Below are 24,352 nucleotides of genomic sequence, written 5' to 3'. Positions count from 1 at the left end.
ACATTTGCAAATGTCCTCTATCTCATTTGCCACTCACACATACTCACAGTGCAGTGCAAAAGTCTTAAGCCACCCTTCATGTCTTTATTTCTTGCTTGGAAAATGGGGGATGGGGTAGTGATTTAATAAAACATACAAATATACATGGAAACACAATAAAACACAAGCAAAAAAACGGTTTTTACAAATGCAACAAATCAGAAGGTTGAACTACTTTTATTCTTTAACCCAGCCTTTTCTCTCTTGGGCAAGATTTCTTGTAATTTTTGAGTAGAAAGTAGTTGTCAAAACTTCTTGAAGGACATTCAAAGCTCTTCTTTGGCTGTTGGCTGCCTTTTGTCCTGTTCTCTTACAAGATGATCTCACACTGCTTCAGTAATGTTGAAATCTGGGCTCTGGGGAGGTGAATCCATGACTGATAGTGTTCCATTGTGTATTTTTCCATCCAGGTATGCTTTTATTGTAAGCAGTATGTTTTGGATCATTATCACGCTAAAAGTTTGTTCCAGACGATGTTGCATGGTGGATAAAATTCTGACAGAATCAGAGCCAGATGCATTTCTCCAATTATCTGTCAAGTCTTTGCTGGATTCTTTCCTATTGCTTAAGGAAATCACTTAAAGATACCTTTCATCTCCTGTAGATAGTTTTTCAGGCCTGCCAGTTCTTCCTTGTCCAGTTTCCTCAATTTATTTAAGGACACATTGCACATGATGCTGAGATATTAAGTTTAAAAAATAATAGCTCTTTGTTGGTGAAAAATACATTTTGTGTCTGTTAAACTGTGTTATCGTTGGCATTTTTCACGAATTCAATGAAAGAAATGTGAACACATGATACATTTTTGCAACAGCTGTTAATAACAGAGTGCTTAAAGATACTATTTAAAATGAGTTCATTGCTAAGTTGTCTGTTTTGTGCTGACAGAACACTAGTTCATCCCTTGAGCTAGGTGTCTTCTTTTATACTTGAATGACTCATAGGTCAGCGTTAAGTGGCTTAAGAAAAAAAAATCCTCTTAAATGGCGAGGTACAAAGACTGAACTGAAAATAAGCGAAAAAGCAGCCAATGTCTAAAGAAGAATTGTGAAAGACCTTCAGGAAGTCTAGAGAACTATTGCTCAAGAGAGGTTAAAAATAATAGTTTGTGTAGGTTCTCAGTCATCAAGGTTATGGTTGTCTATGGAACTTGGAAAGACAAGAGCCTGGACTCCTTTAAGTTTCTTGAAGACGGTTCACCTCTCGCTGCTTAGACTACAAGTACATGTGGCTCCTTGAAAGGAAAATATAAATAGATGAGGAGTGACTCGAGATTTTTGCACATAACTGTACATGCATACATACGCTTCAGAGTGTTTATACAATTTGTGTTTTCTTGGAGCAACGGGGCCAGAATATGCGGAGGGCGAGAAGTAAGAGGAGGCCAATGAGTAGTATTGTCATGATGGTTACTATGGAGACGTAGCCAGCGTGGGGGAGAGGGGGTGAGTCAGGAGCCTCAGCTGGGATCATGTTGGTGAGATTCAACATGTAACCCAGAGTCCAGCCTGCATCACTGCCTTTTATCTGGAAACAAAGAAGAAGGGAAGCGATCTCCATAAACATAAACTGTTGACAAATTCAAATAAAAAGCGTTTAAATTCAGTTGTCTTAAAAAGCCTTGCTACTACTAGAAGATCTTCAGTATGCCAAAGCACTGATTAATGTGCCAGTCCAAACTCTCCTTTAAGTGTTCAACCCACACAAGTAGGGATCAAGAGTTCAGGTTTTTCCTTTAATTTGTCACCAGTCAGTATAGTGAGGTTAACCTGATGTAGCGGCTTATAGTGAAATGCCTTCCTTAGGGTATTATGGGTAATTTCACTCGCACAGCATATGCTTGCTAATTGTAAAAAAAGAAATTCAAAAAGTAAACATTGAAATTCTTACACGAGATGTTAATTAGAACTGTGACTGCACAGTCTGAAACAGCTGCTGGTCTACCCTTCGCTAACTGGGTCCCCCATCTAGCTACAGTATCATCCAGTACCTGTAATAGGCCCCACATTGAGGGGTTCAAAGAACACCAGCAGTTCCAATCAGCATTATTGTGAATCAACGTTTGATGTTAATCCTTTGTTTTTCAAGTACTCAGCCGTGTTATTTATTCATTTTTTAAATAAATGATTATGATATTTGATTACACAGAATCCAATTTGTGTGCATGTCTGTGTATAATTATAGCAGAGTAATAATTGTCAGAGTTTACAACAAGGAAGCAGACTGGCTGCTTTCTTGTTTTTTTGTTTTTTGCCACCTAGTCTTTCTGGAGTAATACGAAGTAACACCCAAACTAATCCTGTTGTATTGCATGTAGGTTGAACTGGTTTGAGTTTTTCTTGTTATGGTGTGATTTATGTCCCTTTTATCACTGCATTTTAAGTCACTAGAACAGAGCAATGAATTCCTTATCTGCTCACTGCTTTTTTCTAATCAAGGCTTCTTGGAAAGAGTTAAACATTCTTGTGTGTAATATAATTTAACTTTTAAAGGGGCAATTGTGGTTTAACAGTCTCGGTCGTTGTGTCCTTGGGCAAGACATTTCACCCGTTGCCTACTGGTGGTGGTCAGAGGGCCCGGTGGCGCCAGTGTCCGGCAGCCTTGCCTCTGTCAGTGCGCCCCACCCATTCACATACACACTGGTGTGTGTGAATGGGTGGATGACTGAATGTGTAAAGCGCCTTAGGGACTAGTAAAGCACTATACAAATACAGGCCATTTACCATTTTACTCAGAGGATGTAACCACTGATAATGTTAAAATCTTACCAACTTGGCTGTGAGAGAAGGAGGGTGAGTGGCTTACATCTAGATCTACACCCATTAGCAACATACCTGACTAAATAAATCATGATTTCATTTATTTATGGAAAAAAAGCCATCTAAACCTATCCTTGCAAACCCCCCAAAAAAGTAATTGCCCCTTAAACCTGCTGTAAGAACTGGTTTTGCTGCCCTTTGCAGCAAAAACTGTAATCAAGCATTTCCTAACTGTGACAAATATGCAAAAAAACAAAAACAAGAAGTTGTTGTTTACTGCCTGCTTTTTCACAGCACTGCGCGGTAGAAGAAGTAGGTGTGAATTAATGCAAAGTTTAGTCCTCTAGATTGTATACTATATTACAGCATCTTTTAACATGGCGTGAAATCCTGATCCCTGATCCTGATCATTGTTTGTATGGCTTTCTTGATGACAGCATGTGTGTGTGTGCAGCTGGCTGAGGAGGTGGTTGCTGAATATTCCTCTGAAGTGTAAAATCTTTGCCGTGTTTCATATGAAAAAGGAATTGCAATCTATTTTCTGGCTGCTTGATTAGGTTACGTGCAATATTCTGCGTAGTCTATTTCCCTTGTGTGTTCTGTGAGGAGATAAAAGCGAGAGTCTCGTTTTAATCTGAAACCTAAACTGAAGGCTGACTTTGCACTTTACCTCAGATGAGAAGAGCTTTGCTGCTGTATAATTCACGGGCTGTTGCTACCTACTTTTTGAATCACTTTTAAGGTGGTGGTAGAGAGTGGTTCTGTTGTTTTGAGGGGTTTTATGTCCTCTGTGCTTTGCTTTTTACTTTCTTGTTTGAACAGCAGAGCTTTTTGTTTCTGCAAACTGCAAGCATATTAGATGTAGCTGGAATAGATTAGTGTTGTCTGATAAGGGTGCTATGAAATTCTTAAATAACTCAGAGCTTAGTTAGCTCTTTGCATAAAACTTGTGCCCGGTATTTATACCAATGCTTGTTAAAGCTGGCCTCCTAAAGGACAGCTGAATGCCCAAACTGGCAGAGAGGATTACAGTTAGTCCAAGTTAAATGTAATCCTAAATTTTTAAACCACCTTTTACACAGTTGAGGTTTTTCCACACCTGTCACTTTCCAACAGAGACTTAAATGTGTCCAGAAAGATGGATGTTACAGTAGGTATTTGTTTATATATGCACTCACACACACAAGTACAAGGTCAGGTCAGTATGACCTATCAGGTGTGGATGTCTCTCTTTAAGAGACAGGAAAAAGCTGGACAGTGATCTACTGACCTTCTTGATGAATTTTATGTTTGAGTAAGTCACTGCAGTGAAATCATATCCTTCTGTCAACAGGGTGAGGATGTAGGTGCCCGAGAAGCAGTATTCAGCCAGATACTTTACGTTTACTGTAGGATGCTGAATCTTTATCTGTGCAGGAAGTTCAAACGCAAGGATGCAATCAGTGTACATTACAGGCAGGCTGAAGGACATAGATAAGACACAGAAGGGGGTGACTATGACAGAACATTTTTTATGTATATAACCAATGTATACATTTTCTCTGACCTTATCCCAAGAGGTAGCACAGTACTGGCTTAGCTTTTCCTTCACAGTTTCAAGGGGCATGGATGTATCCGTCAAATTGAGGAAGTTCATCACAAAGTAGTAAGCAGAGAACGCCTAAAATGAAAGATGAAAAGAGAAAGCGATGAGACAGGAGGAAATCAGGATATCTCTAGAAAGTGAAGTAATCAATTTATAAATACTACGGAAATTTATCGGACATTTATTGAAATCATTATATCATAATCATAACAATTGCCACTTAAACCACTAAAACGTTTTCCCCCTAAATATTTTAGAATAAGGTATCGGCTAAGTACCCCCTTCATTACAACTGCAAGGGGATGATTTTTTTTTTAAATAAATTAAAATTTTGTTGTTTTGATTGTTGGGGGTGTGGCTTATTACTGAGAGGTGGATCCTAACACCGGTGGCAGTAGCCAATAGCTGTGTGCCAGGTTTCAACATGGCAGGTTTACCACATGTACTGCACTGTCTGGGCATCTTAACCATGTTGCTGGGGTCTGTTGCAGTTATACTATAAGAAATATGGCTAGCTGTGTGATTAAGGTGGCAACAACCGTCAAATTAGTCTTTGCTAATTAAAAGAAATAGTCTGTGGTAGATACAATATTCAGTAGTATTGCAATGATTTAGTTAATTTTTTCGGGGGGTTTTTAGAAGGGAAACATGCACGTTTTCTATTCTATCACTACAACCTAAGTATACTGTCTCTTCAGACTGATTATTGTATCAGTTAATGTTACAAAGGTTTATTTTCTTATTCAGATCAGGAAGATGAGGAAACACAAGCGCTTTTTGCTGAGGCGTTCCACAATTAATGTCAGTCATGTTAAAAACAGAAGTAACTCAATAAACTGGTACTTCGAGGATTGCAGAATTGATTATACTGTATGTTCTGTAACCCCTGTGCACGCCCAAACGGCACGAGTGCTCTGTGCTTCCCACAGATAGATTCTGACTCAATAATTTCAGTTGATCCTCTACTTTGTGATACAGAGAGTGCACACTTCTCACAGAATCGGAATCAGATGGGGTTGCTCAAGGGGTGGGGTAGAAAACAGCATAAAGAGGGAACTTCGAATCAGCATCTGTTGGGTGTATTCAGGTCATAATTTTTCTGATTAATTTTCATTCAGGCTTTATAACATTACTGAAATATTTCCATTTGTTTTCTTACTGGTCTTCTGTTTTGTTTTCTATAAAATTTGCACACACAGTGAATAAAAGCAAATTAGGAAGCCATGTACAGTTATAGATAGTCCACATGATATAACTGCATTATTTTTGTATGAAATTTCTTCCATATTGGATGCAAAATGAGTGCCCAAAATGTGTGCACTTGTGTGCATACATGTGGCTGTTCACGAACAAGTCTCATGCTATGGATGAACTCCAACCCCATGATCATAGCCTGCATCTGCTGATAGTAGTCTGTTTTGTTGTGCAGCCTTGTAATCTGCGAGTTGTGGTTAGAGTGGTTAGAGCTCACAGGGGATCTTCAGAGCAGACATGAGCAGTATAAAAGATGGACATAACTTCTCGGACCGAAAAATTAAGCAAATGAAAAAGTGCCCTAAAGCTCTATTCTGTCTGAAGGCAATAGACTTTAGGCACCGTAGGATTCTTTCTGTCTTGACTTAAATAAATACTCTCTTGATGAGTTTATGTCCTCAGTCGCTCCTTTTGGGTCAATAAAAGTGAGGATAGTCGGGCAGTAAATTAAACTTGAATGGGGTCATTCTCACAGATGTGGCAAAAAATGAATGAATAAATGCATGAATGCTAAATGCTAAAATGAGTCACCAGATATACTTGGATGACTGTTTATAAACCAGGTTAAATCTACACATGGAGAAACACTCACTTACCCCGAATGGCCCCTGCAAAAGAGGCTGGAAGACCCCATTGAAAGAGCATCGGCTGTATTTGCAGGAAGTAAAGTTAAATACACTTTTGACAACTTCTTGGCATTCTTGGAAGTTTCCTTTCCCAATGTGATCAAATTTTTCTGGAACTTCCTGAGGTTTCCTGCCTGACACACAGGGGCTGTCATAAAGGACGGAGTAGTTCTTTGTCTCATTGTAGCCTGAGTGGAAACAAGGATCCAATACTGTTGTTGCACCTGACTAGGAGAGAGAGTGAGATAGTGAGGTGCAACAGATGGAGAACAATGAAGCCTAAGTACTTTTGCACATTTAAGAACATTATGGCTCTCTCAGATAAGATCCCATATTTGATTAGTTTGAACAGTTCATTCACAAAACACAGGAACCAAGGTCAGAAGTTTACCTGAGTGTGATTTGCCACCACCATTTTTAACGCTTGGTCTTTTCCGTAGCACAGGAAGCTGTGAGTATACAGGTTATAATCATTTCCATAGAGTCGGAAGTTGACAGAGTTGATGGGTGACTCTGAGCCGTCAAAATCATCGGATATAAAGCTAATTTGAGTAGACGCCCCGCCAAGGTCAAGAGCGCCTGTTGTTTTCAAGCCCTGCAGAAGAGGTAAAATAACACTCGGTCAGTGCAGAACCAGGAGTACTGGCACACACAAAGTACGTCTCAGTGTGGACAAATGTGCACAGACCTGTATGTTGATGTGCACAAACTGACCTGTTTGAGACGATCATCCAAGTAGTTGACTGTGACCCACCCGAAGGCACCCTCTTCCTGCCCACTGAGGATTCTTGCTCCCTGATAGGAGAAGGGGGAGTTCCGCAAGGCGTTCTCCACAGCCTGAAATACGTTCTTTGATGCTGAGCTATTCACAATACTGCAGGCACACATGGCACAAATGTATGTGTGAGTCACGTCCACAAGTCAGATCAATACAGCAGCCCATAAATAATATATACATTGTATTGTGCATAATGGCTTTGACAGTAACCTATTCACTGTCCTGGCAGTTCTTGTGGAGATAAATGTGCAAATACGAACGGTTACAAAAAAATAGCAATATTTGCACTGCCAATGCAAACACAGTTTCAGCTTTTAGACAGGAGATAAGCTAAACAGTGTCAGCATGAAAAGCTGTTCACTGTGGGTGTTTTTAAAAAACATTCTTTTCTAGGTTTTATCATGAAAATGTCTAAGCTTGTGCAACATACTCCAGCAGCCTCATTCCTGCTGTGGCTCCCAGATAGAGTGGGGTCTCGTGAGCTCTTTCTTTGGGGACAGTCTCCTCAGCCTCCCCCATGCACTCTTTCAGAGACTCTCCTGCTTTCCATGGTTCAGACGCATAGCTGGAAATACCTTTACCTGTTAAAACAAAAAGTCAGGAGGGTTACTGGGCAGAAATTTAGTAACAATAAAGCACAGTGACAGCCTTGTCTTTACAGCGACCCTTCTTAAAAATTCACTCATCTGTAAAATTTCAGGAACTGTTCTGTATTTCAGAAGGGACGGGCCAGGTAAAGATGTTATTGAGGTTAAATGAACTTATAGAATAAATTGCCTAATACTAGGCAAAGATGCAGCCAGGAGTGCCTTACTAGTTTCAGTTCAAAATATAACACAGTTATGGGTATTTACATGTATATCATGTATGTAATTAATAGCGTTATTGGTAATAAATGACTTTTTTGTAAATGACAACAGTTTAATTAAATTATATATACCATGCTTAAATTTTTAATTATTCTGTGTTTATTTGGTACGATACAGTATCTATATTTGACTTAAAGTCGGGAAGCTGTAGGGAAACACCCAGTTTGGCTGTCTCTAAATGCACTTTTAAGGCTTACCAATAAACATACAATAGCTCCTTTGTTTAGTCCACATAAAAACAAAAATGCCATTCTGCAGTTTTGCAGGTGCCAGACATGCCTTTTTTGCCTGTGCATTGAATTCCTACAGTCTTGTCATCACCATGAGATTGTGTTGGTAATAAGCTATTGTTTTTCATTTGTCTGTCATTGCTTTTACAAAATAACCACGTCTAGATTCTCTGGAACCAAAACAAAAACACAGATAAAGATTTTTCAGAAAACAGAGAGTACAGTTACTAATCGGATGTGAAGGGATTTGGAATACATGTGTAATTGTTTTTATTCTGTTAAAATGATTAATTGGCTTACTGAATACATAGCTACCACAATATTATCAACATACAACAAAACATTAAGCCAAAAACACATCTAGCTCTGTGTATAGTAGTATATTCTTTTGCTCTAGCATAACTTGCTATTTTAAGCTTTCACAAAACAGGCATAGCATTAGTTCAGACAGGCACCAAAGTTAAGTTCAACTGATCTTCATGCCAACCCACTTCAACTAATACCCTCCTACACAGCTACAGTGGCTTGCAAAAGTATTCGGCCCCCTTGAACTTTCCCACATTTTGTCACATTACAGCAACAACCATGAATCAATTTTATTGGAATTCCACGTGAAAGACCAATACAAAGTGGTGTAAACGTGAGAAGTGGAACGAAAATCATACATGATTCCAAACATTTTTTACAAATACATAACTGCAAAGTGGGGTGTGCTTAATTATTCAGCCCCCTTTGGTCTGAGTGCAGTCAGTTGCCCATAAACATTGCCTGATGAGCGCTAATGACTAAATAGAGTGCACCTGTGTGTAATCTAATGTCAGTACAAATACAGCAGCTCTGTGATGGCCTCAGAGGTTGTCTAAGAGAATATTGGGAGCAACAACACCATGAAGTCCAAAAGAACACACCAGACAGGTCAGGGATAAAGTTATTGAGAAATTTAAAGCAGGCTTAGGCTACAAAAAGATTTCCCAAGCCTTGAACATCCCACGGGGCACTGTTCAAGCAATCATTCAGAAATGGAAGGAGTATGGGATAACTGTAAACCTACCAAGACAAGGCCGTCCACCTAAAGGCTCAACAAGGGGAGCGCTGATCGGAAATGCAGCCAAGAGGCCCATGGTGACTCTGGACGAGCTGCAGAGATCTACAGCTCAGGTGGGGGAATCTGTCCATAGGACAACTATTAGTCGTGCACTGCACAAAGTTGGCCTTTACGGAAGAGTGGCCAGAAGAAAGCCATTGTTAACAGAAAATCACAAGAAGTCCTGTTTGCAGTTTGCCACAAGCCATGTGGGGGACACAGCAAACATGTGGAAGAAGGTGGTCTGGTCAGATGAGACCAAAATGGAACTTTTTGGCCAAAATGCAAAACGGTATGTGTGGCAGGAAACTAACACTGCACGTCACTCTGGACACACCATCCCCACTGTCAAATATGGTGGTGGCAGCATCATGCTCTGGGGGTGCTTCTCTTCAGCAGGGACAGGGAAGCTGGTCAGAGTTGATGGGAAGACGGATGGAGCCAAATACAGGGCAATCTTTGAAGAAAACCTCTTGGAGTCTGCAAAAGACTTGAGACTGGGGCGGAGGTTCACCTTCCAGCAGGACAACGACCCTAAACATAAAGCCAGGGCAACAATGGAATGATTTAAAACAAAACATATCCATGTGTTAGAATGGCCCAGTGAAAGTCCAGATCTAAATCCAATCGAGAATCTGTGGCAAGATCTGAAAACTGCTGTTCACAAACGCTGTCCATCTAATCTGACTGAGCTGGAGCTGTTTTGCAAAGAAGAATGGGCAAGGATTTCAGTCTCTAGATGTGCAAAGCTGGTAGAGACAAACCCTAAAAGACTGGCAGCTGTAATTGCAGCAAAAGGTGGTTTTACAAAGTATTGACTCAGGGGGCTGAATAATTACGCACACCCCACTTTGCAGTTATTTATTTGTGACAAAATGTGGGAAAGTTCAAGGGGGCCGAATACTTTTGCAAGCCACTGTATGTGACAAATCATAAATCATAAACGGTGTGCCATTCAGGTTGCTTAATCTGCCTACAATTGGTGTGTATCTCCAAGCCACTTTGCAACCCACCTACACTCCAGCTTCTCATTTTCAGGCAGTGTCTGAATTGATTAGTGTGTTATCTGTTGTCATTTTTTTTTTCTATAGTGGTCCTGGGAAGTTGAACAAAATCCATTTAAGATAAGATAAGATAGAACTTTATTAATCCCTCGGGTGGGTTCCTCTGGGAAATTCGATTATATAGACTTAACACAACATTTGAAACAATGGCTGACTCGGTAAGGTGTTCCCCAGTGCCATTTGTCATTTAATATGAAATTTAATGTGGAGGCTTTTTAACGAACCATCAGATGTGTACCCAATAATGCTAATGAATAATTAGTAAGTGGCTATGCTAATCCACCAAGTCTCTAGATGTAAATTTTGATCAGTCTTTGGCTTCAGATGCCCTGCAGTTCGCTTTAAAAGAGCATAAGATTTCAAACTGAATGAAGAGAAAATGGATCACCTTGGACTTAAGGAAAATAGTACAATACAATTATACTTAATTGTAGCTTTTTAGAAGGAATCATTGTTAAACAGGAATGTATCATTTATGACCAAATTTAAACACGCACATACACAAACACTAATAGCTATATCAGTAAATATGCAGATTCATATGCAATTTCCTACATATTAATGCATATATGTAAGTTTGCACTGTCATATGAGAGTATTTGTGCAACATATACTGTACCTTTGACTTTGCAGGAGTGTGTCTGTTCAACTCTGCCAGTGTTGTTATCCTTCTCTGCTGGCCACTGATAAATATAAAGAGCTGTGTGGGAAGATCCAGCATCCAGCACAATCCCATACTGGAGGAGGAGCAGAAAAATAACAAATTCTAGTTAATTAGTTACATGCAAACATTTAACATCAGGGTAATGATTGTATAAACTACATGTTGCCAAAACTGTGGCACCAATCCATGTGAATTAGGAGTACAGTACTTTATAAAAACTAGACCATGCTTTCAGCTGTGAGACTCAAACCTGGATCTGCAACTGTAACTAAAGAGATGATTTAATGTTATTGTTGATATCCGCTGGCCATATTCTGTGGTGGATTTGTAAAGCCGGTTGTACAAGCTGAGGTCATATACTGACAAGATGCCTTATTTGGTTTGTGGACTTTGGCTTGAGATTCCTGTGTAACACATTTGACTCCCACACAGGGAACAGGTCACAACATTTGAGTACTTTACCTTGTACTTTTGGGGGACAGGTTTGTTCTGCAAAACCGCCACCGTCACCAGGGCAACAATCGCTATGACACCAATCACAATGATGATGATGGTCACAGGCGTAGGCCAGGGGTTCTTCTCTTTCATCTCTGAGAGCGTGGGTGGAGAGACAGACAGAGACAGGAAGGAGAGGAGAGGCGAGAGGGTAAAAAGGGGAAGATGGAGACACACTTTTAAATAGGTATGTGTTTAGCCACTCTTGGTTCCAGATGTGGCGTATGTCACAGAATGTGTGTGCTTGGATGTTGGAGAGAAACTGTGTTGGAAAGAGCGTTTAATTGTTTTGTTGTGTTTTGTAACCAAGGGCTTTCTGATTTGGGGTGTGTAAATTGTTGCCAGACTGTTCATTGATTTTAGGGGGAGTTGTTATTTCAGCCACAGCACATTAGAGAGGGTATCTCACTGGTGTATTTAACATGGGCTGAAAGATCAGATATCCACTATGAAAAGCACTTAAAGAGAACTATTATTGTGGAAATACTTGAACTGTTTATACAACACAGGAGGACAATTGGATATAATCAAAAAGATAACTCTACCAAAGAAAGGCTGACCTATTAATTCAATAGCTATACTCCCACAAGAGTGTATGAAAACAGTGATTAAAGATTTCAACATGTGCTAGTTATTATTTTGATATCAAATATTACTTTTTGGGTTCTCATTCCTCTTGAAGTACTCTGAAGTATAGAGCTATCACAATTGCTCTAATGGGATAAAGTCAAGATGCTATAGCAGATAATATGCACTTTTAAGTGCACAGTTTCAAAAACAGACAAAAAAAAGGGTATAAAAGGCTGTCTGTAGTCACAAAGCTACTGTGATGGAAAATCGATGAATAAGATACCAGTATGAAAGCAAGCCCACATATACAAGCACACGCATGGTTGTTTGATTATTGCCAGGGCAAACGAACTGACAGATACTGTCGAGGCGCGCACGACAGCTGGCAAAGCAGAAACTGACCTACCGGCAGAGTACAGGACAAAACAGTTTTTCTGCCTACTTCACTAACAGTACCTGCAGCACCGATAGTTAAGCTCACCTCAGTCTACTGTGAGAAAACGCACTGAAAGACTGAAAGTTAAAGCACATTAAACCCAGAGGCGCACAGCGAGCGAGAGCACTTACCTCTGTTGTGTACTTCAGACGGGGAAGGGATAGAGACAGATAGTGAAAGGGAGAAAAAAGAGAGGGGGAGGGTATGTGAGAGAGGGAGAGAGGGTGGAAGTTGAAGAAAAAGAAAATATGGGCTGGACGGGGAGAGGAGAGAAGTGACAGAGGGAGGTAGCCGGGTGATAAGATGAGGAGAGGTTTTTCCGTCGTGGCCGGACACGGATTAGAACAGAGCTGTATGTGTGTGCGTGTGTGTGTGTTTGCGTTGTAGCAGCTTTAAAGCACTCAGTTTCCTCCCCAAGCTGGGACAGCAGAGCTGGTCGCTATGGAGATGCAACTAAAGCGTGTTTGTGCGTATGTCGGCGCGTTCCCGTGTGTGCATGTGAATCCCTTAAAAGGGACTCTCTCTCTGGGAGCTAATGAGAGTCACTCTGCCCAGCACTACTCTTTCTACCCTCTGTTCATTCTGTGGGATGTGTATGAGGGAGGAGGGAAGTGGGGACTCCCTTGTTCGACTGTTTCTTATTATTGGAGACTGTGATGTCATCTCAGTGACGGATCGGAATTCCCTTCTTTTCTGTAAGGCTGTGTGTGTGTGTGTGTGTGTGTGTGTGTGTGTGTGTGTGTGTGTGTGTGTGTGTGTAGAAGAATGGAGGTTGTTGAAAAGTTTGTGTGTGTGTGTGTGTGTGTGTGTGTGTGTGTGTGTGCCCCTGAACATGACCTGCCTGCAGATTTGTTGATCCATTCACAGATGGTTTCTGTCATTTGTTTTCCTCTCTTGCAACACACATGCACATACATAATCAAACATACACTAGAGAATGATTGCCAACCTTCCTAACTTCAGAGAGCTGTATAATTCAAGCCTTCCCACAATAATACATTACGTACACACTCCTGTAATAAATATCCTGCAATTGGTTCAACATCACTTCCAAGAAATGGCGTTTAAAAGCATTGCCTGTACACCCATTGAAGCAGACTATCCATTTCTAACATTTGACACAGGTGATTTTAAGAAATCCAACTTTTAGAGTTACTTAAATACTGTAACAGAGTATAAAAATACATTTGTCCTGTGGGTCTCCCAAATATGCTGGCTCCCTAAATCATCGCTTGATTGTCAAAACTTGAAGCATCCTTGCTCTGGAATAATGGTAACAATAAAACAAATTAAACGCCCACTAAATTAAAATAAGCAACTTAGATGCTTGAAAAATAAATGTCCAAATGGAGATATTTCAAAGCTTGCAAGTTCCTTGTATTTTCACTCTCAGCTCTGTACATAGTACAACCCAGCACATGACAGTAGCTGTAGACTTGTAAAAGTACATTATGTTAAAACAGTGATAACACATTACCACAACAGACTGACGAAAGGTCAGCTGGGATAGGCTCTAGGAGCCTGAATTTGGAGAAGTGGAAGTGTACAGATGAATGCATAAGTATTGTTTTAAAGCCTATTTCCTATAGCTTTTAATACAGCTTGATGGATATTTCCTCTCTAACAAAGGCTACATGGTAGGAGTCGGAAGAGCAAGAACTTTTTTTAAGCCTGTACTTTTAAAAAAGTTCCACATAATTACACTATTTTAATATCCATCCATCCATCCATCCATCCATCGTCATCCGCTTTGTCCGGGGTCGGGTCGCGGGGGCAGCAGCCTAAGCAAAGAGGCCCAGACCTCCCTCTCCCCAGCCACCTCCTCCAGCTTGTCCGGGGGAATACCAAGGCGTTCCCAGGCCAGCCGAGAGATATAATCTCTCCAGCGTGTCCTGGGTCTGCCCCGGGGCCTCCTCCCGGTGGGACATGCCTGGAACACCTCACCCAGGAGGCGCCCAGGGGGCATCCTTGTCAGATGCCCGAACCACCTCAGCTGGCTCCTTTCGATGTGGATTTTAATATATACATCTCAATTTAGTTTTGAACTCTTGCTTTTAAGGAAGTTTGTGAGTTTGTGATTAACAAAGGGTAGATCTGAATCAGAAACTGAGGACACTGCTAGCTCATATGTTAGGGACTTGTCTATCAAAAGTCATCCCATAAAGCAAACCTTTATTGTCTGTTTGACACTAACGGGGGACCATGATTTACAAAATGTATAACATCCTGTAGTAAAGAAGAGTTATGGCTAGTGGTCGTAACCATAAACTAATAAGGAAAATGTTTACTGAGCCAATGAATCAAGTGAGAACTAGGGAATCAGACATTCCTTTGTATCCCGAGGAGTCTTCCTTGATCAGTGTGAGGATAATCCAGAAAAAAAACTTCAGAATATTCAGCATTCATTTTGAATTAGATGTAGGTGACTATTTTTAATATGAAACAATAAAATGTTTATCTGTTGCTACAAGGTCCCACCAACAACAGTGTTATAGTCAGTGTTGGGGAATAACGGCATATATACGTATTTAAAATACAAAATATGAGTAACTTTATTTCATTACAATTACCATTTAAATGATGTGATGAAGTTATAATTAGAATATAGTTATTTTGTTGAAATAAATGGATTACAAGGCAGTCATTTCCTGTTTCATATGTTAGGCTATCCCCTCCCTAATTTTGGTAATTGAATGCATTGCCAGAAACCCAAACAAAACACGCAATAAGAGGCTCTAATGTAAGCATTGGTGGCGTCAGTTACACAATGGACCCATTAGGATGCTCCTCTACAGTAAATATATTGTCTATTCAGGGAGATTTGGGCTTAACAGCCAATTGGTGGAGAAAAACAAGAATTTGCAGGATGTGATTGCTACATTCATGTAGTTGTAAAAAGCATGACAATATATTAAGTAATCCAAAGTATTCAGAATATGTTACTAACATTGAGTAACTTAACAGAATACATTACAAACTACATTTTGGGACATGTATTCTGTAATCTGTAGTAAAAGTAACTTTCCCAACACTGGTTATAGTGAAATAATAGCGACACAGCAATGTATACAGCGGTTCATAGCATTTTATGGGCAGCAAACCACGTCTGGCCATTTGGTTTAAATAAACTACTTACATTTGAATCCTAAACATTATACAGTTTTGCCCATTTTGGTCACCAGACACTCTTTAATAAATTACCTATCAGAGAACAGCTTACTGTTTTTGTTTTTCGTGTGTGTGTGTTTTTTGTAGGACTGCTAAAATAGCCCCAGAATTTATTTTTCTTTTATTTACTTACGTGTGTGCAAGCATATGCACATGAAATTCAAGATGTTGACTGATGCAGAGCTGCAACAGACATCTGAACCTTTGGCAGCAAAGCTGCAAAAGCAACAACGATCTTTTTTTTTTTATTTTATTTTTTTTTTTACCAAGCTTTACACAGGGATCGAGTAGTCAAGACCAGCTTTGGATTTCCCACAAAATCGCAAAAAACAGTGAGCCATGATCTTTTCAGGATTTTTATGAACAAGTGCTTGGTGGACTCTGCCGTGCTAATGTGCCTTGAGGGGTAAAAATAAAAAAGAATTTGACAACGTGCCACCATCAAGCGACCCTCAACAAGATGGATTGAAGACACTCCAAAGAATCTGGAGCTTTGGTTGAAAAACAAAGCAAACATTTCGACTTTTTCTTCTTGGCACTGGACAACAGCTGTGACATTTGTGAGTCAAGTTATTCAATCATTCCCAGGTATTGCACATGGGAAAATGAAAGAATTTGAGATTACAAAAGAATTGATAACAGTACGCTCAATGAAAGGGAACACACCAAGAAGTGATTTGCTCACAGAGGTAAATGCATGACTGACCCTCGAACTGAAATGGGTCAAAATGACAAGTGTTGCAACTGATGACCAAATCTGACATAGAAAAATTACGGACTTTTGAAGTAGGTGCGAGATAAAGTGCCTGAAATTAACCCAGAACTGAAATTGGAATTTTTGCATTTTATTTATGGGAAAATATCTAGTAACACAGCATAAGTCAGACGTAAGTACAAAAATAGCCTAGGTAGAGTTCTCCTTTAAAATTGTAAGTAAATGTATAGCATAACTGCTTAATGTCTTAGTTTAAAAATAAATAAAGTAACATATCTTTGTTCCTCTTTAGAGAACCTGCACTATATTCTCTCGTAATAAAACTGAAATTGAAAAAATATTTTCTACCTGGGATGTTGCCACCAGATGCTTTCCATTCACCATTGTGCTTCCTCTCATTTGGAGTTAGTGGGAACTCCAGCAGTTTTCAGTGGAATCATCAACTGCTAGTATCTCCGCCTTTGTAGCCTTGATGGCGCGTGTTTTGCCTTAAATCATGAAACAAATTTATTTCCACCTTTATCGGGGGTAGTTCATTTTGGTTTTCATTTTTCTGCGTATTTAAAGCAGTGTGCTTTGCCACGGGTTCCCAAAATTGCTCCATGACACGGTTCTCACTGTTGGACATGTTGGGCCTTGTCTTGTTTGTGTATGCTAGAAAGGATATGACACTTTTATATCATACGAAAGTTTTGACCTGTATTATTGTAGATGATATGGCAGAACCCTTCTTAAAATTTTCACACTGAAGAAGGAAAAAAAGACAGCATCGATACTGAAGTTTCCACATTAGTTAAGCTCATCAAAAGCTTATATAATGCCACTAACTCAGCATTCCTGTCTGAACTACATCATTTGAGGCTATTCACTTGCTTCAGAAGAAATATGGACTTAATCAAACTTTTTCTTGAGGGCATGCAGCTGCAGAGGTGCAAGAATGAAGCCACATGTTGATGTAGTAAACATTTTTAGAATTGGATCTTGTTCATCTCTAGTAAATATAGGGTCTCATCCTCCTTGCAGTGATGGGAAAAATTGGTGGTTGCCTGGGTATTTCTCTGAATTGTCTGGCATTTTGTAACCAGTAAGAGCTGACTGACTTCCCGACTGAGTGTGTAATGTCTTTTACCTCTGGGTAACCACTTTCGATCACAAGGCGATCGCACAGGTCAACTTGTAGCAAACCTCTGTCCAAGTAACAGTGGTCCAATTCAGACATACTGTTGACAGATTATTGAATGTATGCAAATAATAAGCAGACAGACTGACCCAGTTCCCATTTTCACAGCAACCACTTGAAAGGCAAATGGATCATAATTTCATTCCAAATGTCACAATAACTGTGCTTTTGCTGCAGTCTCCAACAACTGCTTTAACTATTCTGACTGTGACATAAATAAAAGAACAAAACTTGGCATCAGTGACTCACTCCGTTAATTACAAGAGACTCCTACTTATTATCGTACAATATCGAAGTCTAGAAGTGACGTGTAACCAAAGAGTTATAAAGGTGGCAGACAGAACTGAACCTTACCCTGTCTTAAAGTTACTGTCAAGTCTGAGTGTGCAGCAGCTTGGAGCAATTTGTCTCAAAGTCCTCCTTTCATTTGCTTTGAGATTAAAGTGGGGGAAGACTGCGACTTTATATGTAACCACGTAAGAATGATATAGCTGTCGGCTAAAAGGATACCGAAACATGCTGAGACAGAAAATGGGGGTTTACCTGAGCAGAAAATTTGGCAAATGACATCAGAGGAATTCTCTTGCAACATCAACAGGTTTTTACATACGGAATAAGGTTTGCTTTTCTGTGTTGTGAGGAACTTTAATGGCACTGTGCCTTCTCGAATCATTAGAAATATAATCCTTAGTCTAAAACCAAATATTATTTCCAAACATTCCTGTGAACAAACAAAACTCCCCTCATTACACACAACTGTCTGCCAGATACACACACACACACACACACAGTCTCCTGTTCCCAAGCATACAGATTTGGCAAGCATTTCCCACAGACACGCCGCCAGTGTTTTCATTTCCGATCGCTTGTAAGCACAATTGTATTGCTGAGGTGGATTGTTCGAACCTCGAAGTCATGACAGAGTGGTGGGAAAAAGATGCCACAAGGGGCCACTGGAAAAGCATAGCATCTGCTATCATTTAGTTGATATGCAGAATTTATTTATTTTTTGTTAACATTAAAGCCTTTTTTTTTTTTTTATCATGCCCTGAATTTGCTTGAACTTTCACCTTTCAGGATGCAGGCAGTTGAAAGAACAGGGTTTAAAATAACATTTACAGGAACCCCTGCTGCCTAAAGTATGCATGAGTGCTGTTCACATAGACAACATGTGGAGCTTTTATCTATAGAAACAATGTTCAGTAACTGAGGCACATAGAATAACATTAACAACACAAATCCATCCGTACACTCATCTTTCTGTCTCATAGTGATCACTCCCTGCACTTTATGTAGTCCTAAATGTACTTGTGTAAGACTTTAAGAATTTAAACATCATACAAAAAACAGATACAGATTTGACTTAAATTCACAAAAAAAGCAAAAAAAACCCCACTGAAATACCTCTTTACTGTCAGTATGTTAAAGAGCACTGAGGTTTGTTTGTATTCTGAATGGCGTGACACAAAAAAAGTCTCCACCCCTGCTGATGGGAAAATTTGGACTCATGAAACGCCTGTCATAAAGATATGGAGAGGAAGAGAAAGAACGATAGAGGCACATGATTGAGGTTGTTTTGCATCAGCAGATGCTGAGAGGGCTGTTGCTTTACATTTAGTGATGAGTCAATGGGTGACACAGCTAGAGATTTGCTCATGTGGTTTTATAATGACGGGAAGACGAGACAACAACCTGCCTTCGAGGCAGGTCTTAAAATTGTTGTGCTGCTCTGGTGGTTTGGCTTTAATTACTCATAAACATATGTGGACACACGCAGACTGTCTGAACGTACATCTGTGTGTGTTGCATAAAGACAGACTCAGCAGAACATGCCTTAGAGCATAGTAATCTAAGTGTTTGTATCCTCTATTTAACAAAAAATAAATAAATAGATCTGTGGTGGGAAAGTCGTCCAGTTTAAAATGTCTGAAAATTTGAATTAGCATGATTGGTCAGTTTAAAAAGAACAGCCATAAAAGGAAGTCATCAAATGAGGAAGGTGTATATAAACACTAACTGTCAGATGGAATAATTCAAACTAAAGATTACTACAGGTTCATGATACTAGATATCTGCAGTGGAACAGCTGGAATGTTTTGTTTTCAGGTGTTGTGGAGGAAGCATTTAAAACCATTTAAACCAGTTCAGTACCAGTAAATTGTACCGAGCTGCTTGTAAGTGCAACCTGATCCTTGCAACCTGATGAAAACAATGTTTTTTAATATTAAACTTTTAGAATAATGGATTATGTTAATGTTGTACAGGAGCAAACAGAACTTGTATAGATTCTCAGTCGTCTAGGTTGGGGTAATGGAAAAAATTACGTTTTTGAAGATATTTCCGCTGTCATTTAAGAGGCTTCTTCACTTCTAAAAAACACAGTTTGGGTGGAGGTTGTCCTATTTTTGCAGGTGGTAATGAGGTTGACACATTATTGATTGTTAATGAGAAAAGGCATTAGTCATTACAGTCAGTGGAGGTTAAGGTTGAAACCACTGTGGGAATTTGCCCAGGCCTGTTATTTGGCCCAGTGAGATCTTGTCAACTACAAATTCATGTATTTGCACTCCCTGTTTGGTCATACACCACTACTGTATTTAATCAGTGGTAATTATTAAATCCAGGTTCTTTTTCCCATAGTTTGTTTTTGTCCTCGCTCTGTCTTCTTCTCTCTCCCCTCACTCCCAACCAGCTACAACAGATGGCTGCCTTCCCTGAGATTTCTTTCTTCCTTCCCACTGTCACCATGGGGTTCTCTCTGTTATTGCATGATCTTTACAAAATAAAGCACCTTGAGGCAACTGTTGTGAATTTGCACTATATAAATAAAATTAAATTGATTTCAATAGAGTGCCTCTCCTCCTCACGGACAGGCACATGGCGAAGAGTTTCTCACGCGCATCACAAGCAGCTACGCCAGGGGTGTCGAACTCCAGGCCTCGAGGGCCGGTGTCCTGCAGGTTTTAGATATCACCGTGGGTCAACACACCCGAATGAAATGATTAGTTCATTGCCAGGCTTCTGGAGAACTTCAAGACATGTTGAGGAGGTAATTTAGCCATTTAAATCAGCTGTGTTGGATCAAGGACACATCTAAAACCTGCAGGATACCGGCCCTCGAGGCCTGGAGTTCGACACCTGTGAGCTACGCCTTGCCAAACAACATCCTTGACTTATTCTATGAATTTTTGTTTCTACATATTGTGTCCTCATTTGTTGTTTATGTTAAGAGGGAGGCAACATCGCCTACTTGGCATATCTATAAATATATTTTAGACTTGTGAATTGTGAAACAGCTGCTTCCTGTAAAGGGGAACCTCTGGCAACATCATATGATGAGAAATGTGAGGAACCATCCCTGCTTGCCATGGGGAAGTGATCTGTCCTTAGTGCTTAGTCCAGTCTGACCTTGCAGGACAGACTGGTGCTGACCTCGAGCTCAACTGGACCAACATGAACTTAAGCAGTAAAAATAACTATTGCTGTTTCAGTCCAAAACAACCCAATGAGTAACCAGTAACACAATGGTGTTTTCATGATTGCTCTGTTGCTTTGTCTTTACACTTTAAGATAAGCTACGTGTCACCAAACATGCACATATGTGACATTTGTACACATTTGTGGTAATGACTACACATTCCTGATGCACAAGCAGCCCGACACTAACCCTGGTACGCTGTAAGGACTTTGAAGAGACAAGTCGTCCAAATTAGGAATAAACTAATTTTCTTCCTTACATCTAGTAATATTAAGCTTTTCAGATTGTTTTTATTTTTAACTGCATATAAAAGTGACTCATTTGTAGCATTCAGAAACACTGACAGTGCATGAACCAATTTCCTGAGAATCTGAGGAAGGTGGAAGGCATTTGACACCAACACTGACTTAAGTGGATTTTTCAAACATTTTAAAATTCAATTATTGCAATAGTAACTTTTTTTTTTTTTTTAAAGAGGACTAGGCTATCCCAAATACTAAAAATGAAAAACTCACCACCACAAATGTAGTTGTACTTCTTTAAATTTGCAGTGCTCACATCATTGAAAATGATCTCTAAATGACTAAAGAATAAGGAGAATAGAAACCGGAAGATAAGCTGAAAAATGTTCTCTAATTCAGAGACAGCTTAAACTAAACTCATTGATTACTTTTGACTCAGCTGTACCCTTACCCTCCTTCACAGTGATAGAATAATCAGGCAGATATCAGTACAAATACACATAATAGTTTAACAGTCAAACTGATTAGATATGATTAGCTGGATTCAGTTAATATGATAAAAAATAGGGCTAATAAAAAAGGACTTTGTCTGATAAACTGTGATTAACCTTTCTTAATCATGGGAGTAACTCTGTGTACGTGTGCCACTGTGTTTGTCATCAGCTACACATGGCCCATCAGTATCCCACTGACTCACATATGTTGAACGCACATGAGACATCTGGTTATGCCGTCTGTACGCACGGTCTAACACATGCTGTGGAAAAGTGATCGACCTGCCTCCATGCACTGCTACACAGCTGCTACATTTAGTAAGACAAGTCACACAGTTGGAAGACAACATGCACTCACTTGACGTTTAACGTCTATTGAAAAGACTGCTGCAACATCCTACTGCTGGATACACTGGCAAGGATTTCCTACTTTTGTGCGTGCATTTGTGTGTGTGTACCAGTCAAAGCAGTACACCTACCTCTTTGTGCAGACATGGGTTCTTTCTCAGCAGCCACACAATGCTCTTTCTATTCTTTGCCCCTCTCTTTCCTCTCTGTCTCCCCCTTCCTCTCACTCTTTCTCTCTAACCCTCTGTCTTCCACACACTGTTTCCCCCTCTCTCTCTCTCTCTCTCGCTCACTCGCTCTCTCTCTCTCTCTCTGTGGTAGCACAGCTCTCAGCTCAGTCTGTTTTCAGCACCTCCTTTCACATACACTCCCTTTATTAGGAGAAGCAGAGCTTCTCTCCTCCCTCTTAACCCACTCCCCTCCTTCACAGGCGCCTTCAGCTTGCCTTCTGTTTGTCCCCTTTCTTTTACTGTCTTCCTCTCCATCGATGTTATTGTCTTTGTCATTTTCCCTCAGTGTGTGTGTGTGTGTGTGTGGTTACTTATATTCTGCCTCTCTTTTTTAATCTCTTCCACTTCTCTAGCGCTCTTGCTCTCTTACCCTTGTGCCTTTTTAAAATCATTTTCCTTCTCCCTCTAATTCTTTGTCATTGTCTCTGTCTTGTAGAAGTGGGTCAAACATGAAAGCAATGTTAGATCTTGAGTTGGAACCAGAGCTGGAACCAAACCTGGAGGGATGTTCGAGAGAAGTGCGGAAAAGCAGGAAAAAAGTCAATTTCCTGCTTTAATCGTTGATACCAGCAACCCCCTCCCTTTTCTTTCCTTTTTCTTTTTTAAAGATGCAATCTTAATACTTCTACTGAAATCTCAGATACAGACCCTTTTAAAGATAAAGCGGCTTGGTCATCCAGCACAGGATGATGATTAAACTCCCAGGGTCTTGACATGGACACCACTGCCTGCAAGCTGTGTTTGCTTTTTCCACACTTTTAACAAGGTTACAAAACAAACACTTGGGTGATTTTGTGTCCCAGCTATTTGCACACCAGGGTACACTTTAAGTGCAGCAGTTCAACACCACAGTGCTGCTGCTTGTGTGAGAAAAAACCTGCTCCCATCAACAGAAAACGGAAAATGTATGAGTGTAATATGCATGCATACTAATGTATGCTTTGTGCAATCAGTACAAGTGGCAATGAGGAAATGGTTTGTTTTCTTTATGGTGGAACCGCAGACGTATTATTTTGCTTCGAGCTCTTCCAGTATTTTGTGCAGTGATCAAAGAAAAACATGCATTATTACAGCAATAGTAATTCTCACTTAATTGTATCCTAAATGACAAGCTGAACATTTCCTTCAAGATGGCGGTATGGTCCTATTGTTCAGCTTGAATTTGTGAACGCTCCATCAGTCTGTCACTAAATATGAAAATCATCATTAACAGTAAGTATCTATCTATCCAGTGATGTGCGCAGTGAGAGAGAGCAGGGGGTAACTGTTTGTACTTATGCTCCAAGTGCCTCAGCCCAAGACTAATGTCTATAAACAGATTCTGGATAAGAAAAAAAAAAACACGAAATCTTTAAGCAAAGGACAAGATTTTTGGTACTTTATGGTTTCCATTTGTAGTTTTTGTAGTTCCATTTGCCAGTTAAATTTGAACATGCTCTGATTGCATTCATGTAATCATTCAAGTTTATAGCAAAACAAGGACCGTGTTTGCCAGAATGCTATTTCAAATCTTTCAGCTAATATAGACCAGCAGATGAAACTGAGGCATTTACCATGTACCAGGACTGGGGATTTAGGAAGGTAACTTACGACTTCATCCTGCATTTTTTACAGCTGGTGGTTCAAAACTCACCAGGGTACCTTGCTATAGTAACTTATCTAAGCTCCTCCAGGGCATGTTGTGTTGGAGAATATGTGCACAAATGAATATGCTACTGAGCAGTTCTCCAAAAAAGAGAACCCCATGGTCTTCATGCATGGGTAACAGGACTGAACTTTTACCTATAAGAAATCCAGATTTTAAGAAGGACATAATTAAGTTAATTCCTAGCTTCTTTCATGTTGACTGCAAGCAATGGGATGCAACTGGGCAAATACATTTATATGCTGACCCTCTAAGAAAATAAGCTGTCTTAGCTAGCTTAGTTTTTAAGATCTGCAGCAAAAGGATCAGACCATCTTGTTTCTTAATGTTAGAGCTGTGATAGTGATTGATAGGTATATTAACTTGCACAGGCTGCATTTTTATTGGCTTTCCCTCCTG

General features: G+C 39.9%; 1 protein-coding gene across 2 annotated transcripts; it reads right to left on the bottom strand.

Annotated features, from left to right (window-relative positions):
- Nucleotides 1-64: 64 nt before the first annotated feature.
- Nucleotides 65-22,407, bottom strand: entpd1 (ectonucleoside triphosphate diphosphohydrolase 1). 2 transcript variants are annotated; one of them, XM_086303968.1, is made up of 10 exons: nt 22,210-22,407; nt 11,415-11,542; nt 10,908-11,025; nt 7,472-7,622; nt 6,978-7,137; nt 6,655-6,858; nt 6,234-6,491; nt 4,345-4,458; nt 4,069-4,206; nt 65-1,566 (listed from the first exon to the last, which is right to left on the bottom strand). In XM_086303968.1, exons 1-10 carry the CDS (start codon nt 22,223-22,225, stop codon nt 1,357-1,359), a joined length of 1,497 nt encoding a protein of 498 aa, XP_086160094.1. In that variant the 5' UTR covers nt 22,226-22,407; the 3' UTR covers nt 65-1,356. The 2 variants fall into 2 exon arrangements, with proteins under 2 accessions (XP_086160094.1, XP_086160095.1); XM_086303969.1 differs by lacking the exon at nt 22,210-22,407 and adding an exon at nt 12,585-12,875.
- Nucleotides 22,408-24,352: the final 1,945 nt, after the last annotated feature.

The sequence above is a fragment of the Aulonocara sp. 'chitande type north' Nkhata Bay genome, linkage group LG8, assembly GCF_057382095.1.
Source record: "Aulonocara sp. 'chitande type north' Nkhata Bay isolate Kocher_YH1m ecotype deep benthic linkage group LG8, A_spYH_male_GT1.1, whole genome shotgun sequence".
Classification (NCBI taxonomy): Eukaryota; Metazoa; Chordata; class Actinopteri; order Cichliformes; family Cichlidae; genus Aulonocara; species Aulonocara sp. 'chitande type north' Nkhata Bay.
The sequence above is the reverse complement of the archived record's forward strand: the minus strand, read 5'-3'. Positions and strand labels throughout refer to the sequence as shown.